This window comes from Stenella coeruleoalba (assembly GCF_951394435.1).
Source record: "Stenella coeruleoalba genome assembly, chromosome: 1".
Lineage (NCBI taxonomy): Eukaryota > Metazoa > Chordata > Mammalia > Artiodactyla > Delphinidae > Stenella > Stenella coeruleoalba.
The window spans coordinates 89488965-89502246 of NC_137169.1; the positions used below are offsets into that span (position 1 = coordinate 89488965).

Genomic DNA, 13282 nt, shown 5'->3' on the forward strand with positions numbered 1-13282 from the left:
CATTAGGAAGGTAAGTTCAGCAAGTATAGTAAATCATGCAAAGCTTTTCAAAACTCAGAGAAATGTATGTTGCTGTTTACTATTTTGAATTATTACCCATTCTCCGACTTCATTTGCCTAAGCAAAGATAATTTAGAGCTCTTTATGTAAGGCAGAGTTGCTTACCAGTGTAGTGAAATTAACTCTTTCAGGGGCTAAGGTGCTCATAATTGATGTAATAAAAGAGCACAGAGTTGTTTGAAACTGAAACGTTGATTTTTGTCTAGAGAGCAAGAAGTATACTTTGCCAGCCCTGTTTCCCTCACTCCTATCTTGGGACTGAGCCAAACCTGCAGTTTCACTTTCAGTTTCTGAACATGTCACCTTTTTTTCCCTTCTTTTAACTTGGTGGTGGTGGTCAGTGAAAATATTTCATGAGTTTGATTCAGTTGTGAGTTTATTGCAATTTATCTCATTCGTTGAAGAGCTGTCACTGCTATGATCATAACAGAAACCATGCTGTATACTAACTAATTTAAGGAGCTGAAAATTGCATTTTACAATTACATTTAGAACATGTTATCACTATCAATGCATTAAAATAGCAGGAGCTCCCATTGCCACCCTGATTTATGGGCTTGTGTATCTTGGGGGAAATTTCCACTTGTTCTGTAAGATTGGAATGCTTAGAATTTGTCTGTACGTCCATGTTGAGTGGGAGGGGACAGAGAGTCTTAATGAGAAAGATTGATAAATATCACAGTCAAAAGGCAGAATTGCATAGCTTTGCTCATTTTAGTGGCTCATTTTGAAATAAACTTATTAGTTTGAGCATTTTGTGCTATCCCTAAAGGAAGACACAGTTGCTTCATTAGGATTTTAATGAGAAGAGTTCTGATGGTACCATTTGCTGCATATTATAGCAACTGTTACAATGAAGAGTTTTACATTCTACTATGGGAATATTGAAAAGAGAGTATTTCAGTGTCACAATTTTGGTGGCATTTTATTTCCCCTGAGCTAAAAATTATATATATGTGTGTGTGTGTGTGTGTGTGTGTGTGTGTGTGTATATATATATATATGAATTTTGGGGTCTTTTCAAAAATTTATAATTCAATTATTGTCAGTCAGTTCTAACTCTGGACACTTGTCAGAGAGCAATAGAAAGTCCAACTAATATACGTATCGAATACTTAAAAGATTAAAGTAGAATAACACAGATCTGTGCTTACTTATCCTTTCTAGAATTTCATTTTCTACTATGTTGCTCTTATAGCAAAGTGTATACCTAGACTATCTTACCCAACCAGGATTTCTTTATATAAGAATGATAGTCTCAAGTATGATAACGAGAACCAGCTTTTTTATCATAAAGAATATAGAAGACACAACCTACTTAGATTTTTTGATAAGCTGAAAAGGGTGTGCCAGAGGAGGATTTTCTTCCAATTTAAAAGTATTCTTCAATGTTAAACTTACTTTTGGAATGTTCCATTTCTTCTTCTCATATATGGCACCTCAGCAGCTGGAGCAAAATCTGACTCATGATCGGACTTGGTGAATAAATATATTCAACAAGCATATATTGAGCATTTAATTATTATTATTAAATTTAATTCAGAGAGCTAGAGTCTACCTGGAGAGGCGGTATAGCATTGGTATTAGGAGGCTTAACTCGGGAGCTGGACTTTGTAGTTCTGATATGTATTAGATATACGATCCTGGACCAATTGTGTAATTTCTTTGTACATCAGTTTCTTCATGTGAATGATGGGAATAAACACAGTGTCTACCTTATAGGATTGTTGTGAGGATTAGATTAACTAATATATAGTATATTTAAAGTGCTTGGAACTATGTGTTGAATATGTGTAATTCTTCAAGAAAATGATGTTATTATCATTATTGCTATTTGGAGTTTGACTTATACGTATAAATTCAGTATCCACGTGGATTACATGAACTAGGAAAATCAAAATCATCATGTTCTGTGGTGCTGCCTAAAAATTAAGTTTTCTTATTGGTGGCTTGGCTTCTGCTAGGCAAACTTATAGAATAGGCAACTTTCTCTTTTTTTTTTCTCTCAGCCTTGTATCTTTTTGTTTCTTTGTCTCCTCTCTTCTCCCATAAGTTCCCATAGATGCACACCCATCATCATTTGTCACCAACTCTGCCAGCCCTGGTACTTGCAAGCTGTCCCTTGGCGTCACAGAGTTCTGTATTGTCCATCTGAACTTGAATGATTTTCACTCTGAGCCAGAAACCCCGAGCTTCTCTCCTTCTGTCCCCCTTCCTTTCTGGGAATGCTCCCTATGTGCCATAAGTACCGGCTGATCATTCCTACTTTGTTGATAGCCTCAGCATCACATCAGGCTCACGGTATTGCTCTATCGTCTACACCCTAACCCTGAATATTGAAAATAGACATTGAACATCTTTTGGTTTTCTTGATCTCCTCTGTAATTTAGTATTTCTGGGGAGGAAAGTGGGCACTAGTCCAAAACCATTTTCTTGAATATTGCCAAGCCCTGTAGCTCTTTACCTGAACTTCTCTAAACAAAATTAAGAAAAATTAATAATTCTTCCCTTTGTGCCATTTTGATGTTTATGCCTCTTTTTACTGTCAGATTTTACCTGCCTGTTTGTTAGTTGTCTTTCAAAGAAGAGAGATTATGCAGTATATACCCAGCAGAGGGCCCAACACTGCCTTGTACACAGTATGTGCTCAATAAATGTTGGTTAAAATTAATTTATTTGCTTTTCAGCCTTATACTCTTCTGTATACTCTTCTGTGTTTACCATTCCCCCATAATTTCTCTATTCTCCTAGTTTACTCATTCTCTTATTTCCAATAATCTTTAAATTTATTTTTATCTTCTAGGCCTTGCTATAATTTGTTATCATTTCTTAACCTTCTGGCTTTGCTTACTTCTCTCTTCAATTTAATCTCATGATTCATCACTTTAGCCCCCTCTCTTGTCAATACCCTGAACTTTCTTACCCTCTTGTCCTTCTGTTGTACATTTCTGGGAAAACTGTAAAACTGGTTCAGTGCAAGATTGTTTTTGATACCTTTCTACTCAGGCTCCCGAGCACCACTGAAGAAAACTACAAAACCATGCTAATTTCGGCCATATTAAACTGTGTCATGCAGAGACCCTGTTTCATGTCCCTGACTAGCTCCCTGCCAATCATAATTTTGTATGAAAAGCACTTCTAATGTTTGACCAAGAACTTGGATTCAGGCCCACTCCCTCACCATTAGCAGTGTATCTCACTTCCTAACTGACAGGGAAAGCAGAGGCTATTATGCTCGTAAAATCACAGTATGTTTTATAAACAGTGTGCTATGCCTTTGTAAGGCAGAGTATTTCTTTTTAATAGAGGTTCAAATGGCATTTTCATAGATTTTATTTTAATCTATGACAGTGTCATACATAGGTAATAAAAATCCACATAGCATGCTTAAAAGCATTGTTTCTCCATTTTCAGTGTTTCTAGATAATTACCAATAAACAGCTTAAAGTCTAAAAAAATGCTTTTTTTGTGGGACTTCCCTGGTGGCGCAGTGGTTAAGAATCCGCCTGCCAATGCAGGGGACACGGGTTCGAGCTGTGGTCTCGGAAAATCCCACATGCCGCGGAGCAACTAAGCCGGTGCACCACAACTACTGAGCCCATGTGCCACAACTACTGAAGCCTGTGCTCCTAGAGCCTATGCTCCACAAGAGAAGACTGCGCACTGCATCGAAGAGTAGCCCCCGCTCGCCGCAACTAGAGAGAGCCCGCGCTCAGCAACGAAGACCCAACGCAGCCAAAAAAATAAATTAAAAAATAAAATAAAATAAGTACTTTTTTGTATCAAATTGTGAAACAGCCCTTGTTTATGTGCTGTTAATAATGGTATTATTGCCTCTTTTAATAATTCATATTCTCTGTATTTCTCCTCATATTAGCAAGGCATAAAATCATCAGAAAATCTTTGATAAATTTAATTATTAATTTTCCTAGATTTACCATTGTCATACATATTGAAATGCCTTTAAATCTATCCAGAATCTCCACCTAGCTCTAGGAGGATAAGGCTCTTTTTATAACAAGTCTTCTATGCATTCCTACCAGCTAATGGTCAGTTTCAGTGGAGAGATTATTGATGTCCCCAGTGAATTTTGAACCTTGCATATATGGGCCGATGTACAGGTATTTCTAGCTGAGTGCCATGGTGGCTGTCCATCATACTCAGTGTCTCATTTGGACTGACAAGATTGCTGAAGTCAAACCTACTTGAAAATGCTTGGTCATTAGTGTCTTCCGGTCATCTTCAATCTGCCGAAACTTGACCTTCAGCCCTTTCATTTGGGTTTCCATTTTTAGAACATATTGGAAATCTCTCTGAGTTCTCAAGTTTAAGACTTCAATAGACTGAGACATGTTTTGAACCTGTTAAACAAGAACATTGGCATTATTGTCTGTTTACAGGTATATACAATCACTACTGAAGTAGGAAAAATGACATTAACATTAAAAACCGGAAGTGCCAAATCCATAATTGCATTTCCACAGGACATACTTTCAGAAGGCTAATTCTTCATGATAAACATTCAAATAATTTAGCAAAAGAAAACTGTACCTAGGCAGGAAATAATAAAATGGACATTCTAGCATTAGAAATGACTAAATATTAATAAGAATTTGATATATCAGAAAAGTAAATTAAAAAAATAGAATATTCATTCCAGGGCTTAGTAAGCTTATCATGGCTCAATCTATTAAATGTTAAGATAAGTTGTTTCTTTAAGTACTGACTGACTTCCTCAGGGTCTGGGATGCTTAGCAATTGTGGATGGTGGTGAAGTGTCCAGCAGATCTAGCATGCATTCATTCCAGTACAGTTACTTCAAGCTGCATCTGAAGTACTCCCAGGGGTGAGGCTGAACTGAGCAAGATGAGTGGTGGTAGCATTGGGACACCTCCTAACTCAGAGACCATACTGTTTAAGAGACTTGGAAAATGGCCACTGCATCAAGTGTTTGGTAGATAGGCAATAAACATATGTTAAGGTGATGGTACCATCCCAAGTTCATTGAGCCCCAGGCTATTTAGAAGTGGGAAATAGGTGACCTATAAAGCATGTAGAAATGAGGAAAGAAAGACTAATTCTTATGGCAGCAGAGTCTGGAAAACAAAGTGAAAGCCTCTAATGGGAGGAAAGCTATTAAATGAGTTGAGGAATAGAATATGACTAAACTAATTTAAAGGATACAATAGAGCTCTATACTTTGGTACTCACAGTATTGTCTACAGAGCAACAACGTTGGCATCACCTGTGAACCTGTCAGAAATGCAGAATCTTGGGGCCCACCCCAGAGGTACTGAGGCAGACTCTTCATTTTATCAAGATTCCCTAAGTGATTCTTATGTTTATACATTTTGAGAAACATTGCTTAACATGGAGGAATATACATGAGAAAAGTAAGTGAGAAAAGCAAATGTAAAGATCTTTATATAATTTGAATCCTTTTATTCTAAATAAAATTCACCTCTCTCCCTCTCTCTTTCTCTCACTATGTCTCACACGTACACACACACACACATAAACACACACTTGAGCACACTTATGTAAAAGAAAGGAGTATATAAGCAAAAAACATGGAGAAAGATATGGAAGGATTAGAAGAATACATATTAGGTGGTTAAAATTAGTTTTCTGGTGGGGGGTGGTGAGGTGTGGGTGAGAGGAGAAGTAATAAATATTGTAGAAAGAGGTCCCTGGTAAATATTGTATATAAATTTTATATGCATAAATGAATACATGAAAGCATGGGCTCAAAAAATGGGATTTCAGATGAGTTTTACTTCATTTCATATATTTTTATGTGTTATTCCATGTATTTTAAAATAAGTATTATTTATGTAACACATAAAAAAGTTATTTTCATTGTAAAACCTTGTGAGTTACAAATAAGGAAGGGATTTGTTCAGAGACCATTTCTGTCATCAGGTAGGTCACAAAGCTTAGTGGACCAGCTAGCTTTAAAGAGCCCGTTGTCAATATATTCCTCAGCATTGGAACATTCAGAAAAGGCAGTGAATTCTGCTGCTTTGGCTTGCCTCAGTTCCTCCACTTGTTTTTTTTTTTTTTTTTGTCAGAGAAGGTCACATTTTTCTGTTTCTTTTTCTGCTGTCTTGATCCATAGTCCTGTCCTTTATAAACCCTGTCTTTTCGGGACATACTACAGTCTAGCTTATATTAAATCTAATTGTGTAATGTGTGTGAATGGGAAGCAGAAAAGTGGCTGCCCTTCTGTAAACTCATTGAGGTTAGAATCTGTGTCTTATTCATACCTTTTATTCCCAAGACCTTACACAGAACTAGGCGCAGAATAATTGCTCAATAAATATTTATTGGGTAAAATTATCTTAGGCTTCCAACAGTAGTAATATGTAACAAGTATTTTAATATTTTAACAAAAGTATCTTTCTCCTGTCACTGGTTTGGCTATAGTATTACATGACCCTCAAATATTTCTTAATTTACTATCATTCCTACATTCAGAAAGCTTCATTTAAAAAAAAACTTTGATGCAGTGCAGAATTACTGAGGCAACATTGAAAGCATGGTAACTGCATCTTGGATGAATGCAATGCTTTCAAAATAATTTTCAACTCCATTATGGTGAAGCATGAATAAAGAAAAGCCATTTGTGTTAAAGAAACTATCTACACATTTAAATATGACATTTGTCTATGAAAACACGCATCTCTGGCATGTCCAATATTTTCCTAGGAATTCTGTGTACTTAGGCAGAATCCATACAATTAGAAAATGATAGGCAAGTGAGAAATCCTGGATAAAGTTAAAACAACCTCTCTTATTTTGCCTCTAACTTACCCTGTCAATTTAATTTTCAACTTTGTGTTATGTGAAAATGCACTGAGAGAATTTTTGCTGAGACTTGATTGTGACCTTCAAGCAGAATCATGTATAATTATAAGAGCTACATTTGGGGTGATGGCTAGAGATGGAGCTGTCTAACTGGGGAGGATGGTTCTGGGCTGCCTTTTGCTTTTCCTGCTGGCTGTACCTAGGACTGTTCAGTTTCCCACTGGTTATGGAGACCCACTGAGAATCAGTTTCCTTGGTGATACTTGAGATTGGATCTCCATGATTACACTTGTGGGAAGGAGACTCATTCCTCTTTTAGTCTGCTTATCTCTGATGTCCTGCTATTCAGCTGTCTACACATGCCCCTGGGTAGACTGTCTACATAGTGTGGCAAGCTCATTGTTACTCTTCACTGATAATTTTTTGAACTCTTTATTTACCTTGGTTCTTTGTATAAATAAAACGTCTGAGGCCTTTCTGAACTTAAACACAAATTAACTTAGACTTTCACTCTCATTTATAATTAGTGTGGAGGCCACTTGAAAAAAAGAAGCCCTACAGTTCAGTATGCTTGGATAGCGTTGGGATTAACAAAAATAAACAGGGATTTCTTTACTGTAGGTCTTCACAGAACCTTTAGTATTAAACCATGTGACGGAAATCTTCAAGAGTTAAGTATCATGTACCGTGTTTCTTAAAATTATTTTATTGGAGGATGTCATCAGCATCCTATTCCAAAAATCACAGTTTAGGAAATATTGACCTAGACAATGCGGGCCTGTACAGAGATGCTACATAGCTAACAGACAAGCATTTTTTTTAAGTGAAAAATTTTAGTTTGTGTACACTAAGACCTGATGTATTGTGAAACCAATTGTAATTTTTCTAATATTCAGTAGTATAAATACTTATTCAAAATATTTGACAGAGCATCAGTTAAATAAGTGTGGGTACCACCAGTGGCATTTTGAATGACACTGGCATAGTGTTGAGAAAATGCAAAGTTGATCTGGTATGGCTCCACAGTCTACTGGTTGAGTGACATTGATAAGTTTTTTAGCCTCAAAAAACACGTTTCCTTTTATGTAAACTTAGAAGGGCAACAACCTCTGCTATAAGGTTTGAATGGAGCAGATACAATACAATAGATGGGAACTATTGTTATTAATATTATTCTCAATAAGAATATTCCCTTACTGTAGAATAAATCAATCCTTTAGTTAATAATGAAATGGGCTGCTTAACGGTCACGCTCCTATTTGCCATCTGGTACCTTGGATATTTGTAAAACTATAGAGAAGCCAGCAAGGGACTGGCTCAGTCTGCATAAGGAATGCTGCTTTCAGATGTTTTTTTCTTTGGGTCAGTGCAGCAAACCAGTGCTACTTACTTCCTTCAGGCCACTCTAAATAGTACACACAATTTATTATTCCTCTGTTTCCATAACACTACCAAATGGCGAATTTGATTGATCTAACCTGTGGTGACCTTGATTTTGTTAATAAATTTTGTTTTTTGTCATTTAGGTATTGATGCATTTTTTTAAAACATCTTTATTGGAGTATAACTGCTTTACATTGTTGTGTTAGTTGCTGCTGTATAACAAAGTGAATCAGCTATACATATACATATATCCCCATATCTCTCCCTCTTGCGTCTCCCTCCCACCCTCCCTATCCCACCCCTCTAGGTGGTCAGAGTGCACCGAGCTGATCTCCCTGTGATATACAGCTGCATTTTTAAAGGTGTGATTTTCTAGAATTTCGTTAAAATGGTAAACAAATTGCCTATTGGATGGTATGGTCATATAAACTTCAATGATTGCTTCAATCAATCCCCTTAGTTGTACTTTTCATACCTTATTCATCCTTTACTAATTCCTGGTTTTATCATAGCTCTGGAATACATTTCCCTCTGGACATGAAGAGAATAATATCCACTTTCTGACATTCATAGTTCATTTGAATTTTTCAGCTGATTTTTGAAGAAATGTCCAAGTCTATGTGTGGGTGTGTGTATGCAATGCTGTACTGAAAATAGTAACAGAAATAAGATTATCGAGTCTAAGAAAATGTTTCTCATCATAGTTGATATAGAAAGAAGATATTTTTGCATAGAAAAGAAGATGGAGTAAAAAGTTAGTAATCTGAGAGGAAATACAAGTTAATAGAAAAGGAAAATTGGATTTAAAAGATGAAATCTTTTTGCCAACATAATTAATTTCCCTAGTAACCAAACAATATTAAACTATATGTTTGAACTTTTTCATAGATATAAAGAAAATCTATGAAGAGAAGAATAATCGTAGTTCATATGTCATGAACAGTTTTAACAGTTGAGAGGCACGTTAGCTGGGGTCATTAACTTGAATGACAGTTACATTTGCTCTTGTTTAGGGGACAGATATTGAAGGAGCAGGGAAGACTGGATCTTTTTAAAAAAGAGACTTAAGAAGAGAGAGCAAACAGGTGATGATGACTCCAAGGGTAAGGGCAGAAAAAGCAGACTAATCTCTGTATGAAAATATGAAAAAAAAAGTCTTCTTAAAATCTTAGGGCATCGTTATACTTCCAAGTAATGTACACTGAGGAAAGTTATTTTAATTATATGGCAGTGGAAGAGAATTACTGTAGCTAGACTTAAAATTGCATAAACTAGGGATGTCTGTATTAACAAATTCAGTGCTTTCATTTTTCTAGCTTCTCTTAATTTTCTGTTAAAGCTTCCTATTCAGTGCTATAATTGTGTAGATGATCATGGAAAGGATATTGCACAGAGTGAATTGTTGAGCATGATATCCTCTAAAAACACATACTACCTAATTTATCTTATTATCCCTGAAGATATTTAAAATTCAAATATGTTGTCATCCTTCCATCACTCTGGCCACCCCAGCTCTCCAACTATATTCAGAGGCCAACACAGTGGAAGTGTGAATGAGGAAAATTGAAAGAACCATTCACTGTTTTTTTTCCCTCCCTAAACTAAACATAAATAACCTTTCATGAGATGACTTTCATCTGTGAAAGAGAATAAATCAAGGGCATCCTGCATTTGATTGTTATGGATCCAGCTTAAGTAAATTGTATGGAGAGAATGCTATTGAATGAAATTGAAGAACTTAATGTTCAAAGGAATGACTTAGAAAATGATGTTAAATACTTGGAATTATTCATTATCTGTCCAGATAGCTTGCATATTGTATGCCATTATTTTAACTTCCCTGCAAGATTGTTAATGAGATCGAAAAGTATGAGCTCAAAGAGCCTAGTGTGATCCTGAAAGTTGAGGCTGAATTTCTGTCATTGAAATAACATTTCATACTATTTTCTTCTTAAGGAGAGATAGACTAGATGTTAAGAAATATGACAGAAAACCAGTCTTAAGGCAAAATTGGGAAAAGTAAAAGTCATATAAATAGAACAACAGAGCAGGAATCTTGAGGTACTACTTTAAAGGAAGGGGAAAGTGTTTATTTGAGAAGGGGTACAAAAATTGGAAGAACCCTCCTCACCATTACCTGCCTTCCCATAATTTCTTTTTCAAAGAATAGTATATTTCAATAAAAATATTCACAGGGAACAGAGGACACCTACCTTTTCCAGCAGCTGGCGAAGCTGCCTGCTTTTGGCATCCCGGGAGCACAGGTTTTGTTCTGGAGCAACCACTGTGCAAATGCATCGTCCATCAGGATCCTGTGCTGAGCTGTATACCTGCCACCCTTCTTTGGGACTAATCTGAGTCTGAGGAAATCAATAGCACAAAACACAGAAAACACAGACAAAGAGAGAAAGAGTGTGGGTTTGTATAATTGTAAGCAAAGCATGTTATTTTTTGATATTTAAAGTTTGTGATTTTATTCTCTAAAGTTAAAAAGAAAGAGATTAAATAATTCACATAGGCAGCACAGCTTCGTTCAGTTATACCTTCCTTTTCAGTGCTCAGAAGGAGAATCTTTTTCTTTTGATTCCATATTATTAACTATTTATTGATCCTACACCACTTCCTAATGCTTTCTGTCATATTTGGACAATTTAATGCAGCTTTAGAAGTATCCACTAAATATTCAATACTTAGTCACATATCAGCAATCTTTCTACACAGGCTCTGTTAGCTTGTCTTCCTCAACAGTAAGTGGTAATTAGTAGTATGTATTTTTCTGATTATTACTCATGTGTGATATTCTGAAGCAAAGTCCTCTCCCAGAGAGCTTCCCATGTATTAAAGGGTCAATTATTAATAAAGCTGGAAAGGTATCACATGAGAATATAGGGTAAAAATAATTAAACCAGCATTGTTTTGCAAAGGATATAGAGTCTCAGAAGAGTTAAAGATAGTATTTTCGCATAGGCCACCGAACTGATCTTCCCAAATTACTTTTGTGCACTTGTCACCCAAACTCCCTAGAACCCTATCTTAAAGTGACATTCCTGTTCTCCTGCAGTCTGCCTCCTATTTATGTTTCTAGTTTTTCTGTATCTTCCTATAAGAAACTTCTTTCCAACCAAATTGGTCTTTTTGTGTCCTGAAAGCGTGCAACCTTGTTTCACATCTTTGTATGTTAACTCATTTTGTTCTCCTACTTGGAATACCTCTCTTACAAACCTTCAATTTACTCAGTCCTCATGGTTTCAACCTCTTCTGAAGGATTGTCTGTGTTATTCTTTAGGCACTTAATGTGTATTTTCTAGTATTATTATCTGTCTTTCATATGTCTTTTTCAATAATTAGTCCATATCCAGCTACAGGATATATTGGCTACTTCCTATCTGCCATATCAAGTACATTCTATCAAGTACAAAAATAAGTAACTTATTTTTTGTCTAGTTATTTTTCAGAAGAACTCTGCTTTGAGCATACATTCTTCACTATGCAATCAGAAGCTGTTGTGGATGTCTTAATGCACAGCCCAGAGAGACACTCATTCATTATTCCAGGTGCTGAGAGTGTCAGTGGCTTGACTCTCAACTGAGTTCTCTTTGGGGTTTGCTGAGGCTGAAGAATGCTGCCTGCTCAAGGTCAGACCCTATTACACGGGATAGCTCACATCCATTGACTAGCTGATGCATGGGTACAAAGAACGATGCTAAGAAGTAGGAATAATTATTATTCCCATTTCACAGAAGAGAAAATTAGTTAACTTGCCTAAGAATGCACAGTTTGTATGTAGTAGAGCTATGTATGAAGCCAGAGCAGTACTGTCCAATAGAATGAGAGCCATGTGTATAATTTTAAATTTTCTAGTAGGCAGGTTTAAAACAGTAAAAAGAAACAAGTGAAATTACTTTTAATAATATATTTTATTTAACCCAGTATATCCAAAATATTATCATTTCAGCATGTACTCAACATAAAAATTATTCATGAAATACTTTACATTGCTTTTTTCTCCTTTTTTGTACACTCTTTGAAATTGAGTGTGCATTTTACACTTATAGCACACCTCAACTTGGACCAGCCACATCCCAAGTGCCCAATAGCCACAGTGCCCTCCTTATTGGACTGTATAGCTGTAGAATCTTGCTTTTAATTCCAGTGCTATGGCCATATTAATATGATGCTGAACATCCAGATAATCGTTCTTAAAGGTCAATCATATGGATATTGGAAAACCTACCTGACAGGTGTTACATAGACAGACCATCCAGTTTGCATCTGAGTTTCTTTTTCCTGTGGAAATATCAGATAAACCAGTGGGCCTCCTAGCTAAGCTCTGACTAACTTCTGCAGCTGGGATCTGAAATTCTTCAGTCTTTGTCCTTCCCTCTATGGTTTCCAGGGAATCAGCAGATAAGGAGATATTTCTTATATTATCAGGAGAAGAGGGAGATGAATTTTGTCTAGAAAAGAAGGTCTTTAATGACTCAGGCTGGAGGGGCTGGAACAAGGAAGGATGAAAGAAAGGCTGAGATGGGGCTAGGAACATGGAGGTGAATGGTGCCCAGCAGAGAACTATTTTGCACAATGCCCAGTGTTACTGGGCTGGTCTGTTTGCCTTTAGACTGGAGCACTTTGCCTGGTAGGAAGCAGATTCTTAAAAGGACTAAACCAGCCTGACCACTCTCCACAGAGCTGCCATAGTCTGTGGCATCTTCTGTCTTGTAATTTGCGGCAGAACAGATTTAGTCTCCTACTTATTCTCTCCCAGGCCCTAGCTCATCACATACCATCAACCAACACACAGATTTTTTCCTTTCAAGGGCTTTAGAGAAAATTACTGTAGGGTGCTTATAGGCATTCCAACAACAATCATGGGGAAGCTATAAATTATAAACTCACAAAATTCCAAAAGACGTCACAGTCCTTGTCCTTAGTCTGTAATGAAAAGGAAATGGTGCCAAACCTATCTTTTAGTCTCCTTTTTCACATAGCTCATAGAAGTGTCCTATGCTGCCTTTTATTCCTGAGGTATTGG

General features: G+C 36.5%; 1 protein-coding gene and 1 long non-coding RNA gene across 4 annotated transcripts in view; one reads left to right on the plus strand and one right to left on the minus strand.

Annotated features, from left to right (window-relative positions):
* LOC307190178 overlaps positions 1–13282 on the plus strand; it is a 232683-nt gene that overhangs the window by 109169 nt on the left and 110232 nt on the right. The window lies entirely within an intron of this gene.
* Positions 1–13282, minus strand: part of OLFM3 (olfactomedin 3) — a gene marked incomplete at both ends in the record, with an annotated part of 194170 nt that overhangs the window by 32434 nt on the left and 148454 nt on the right. For 2 of the 3 annotated variants that reach the window (XM_079929190.1, XM_079929189.1), the window contains 2 exons: positions 4266–4421; positions 10464–10610. In XM_079929190.1, the coding sequence (XP_079785316.1) occupies positions 4266–4421; positions 10464–10610 (303 nt within the window). Of the gene's footprint in view, positions 1–4265; positions 4424–7372; positions 7438–10443; positions 10611–13282 lie in introns of all 3 variants that reach the window. The other variant, XM_079929188.1, reaches the window with a different exon arrangement.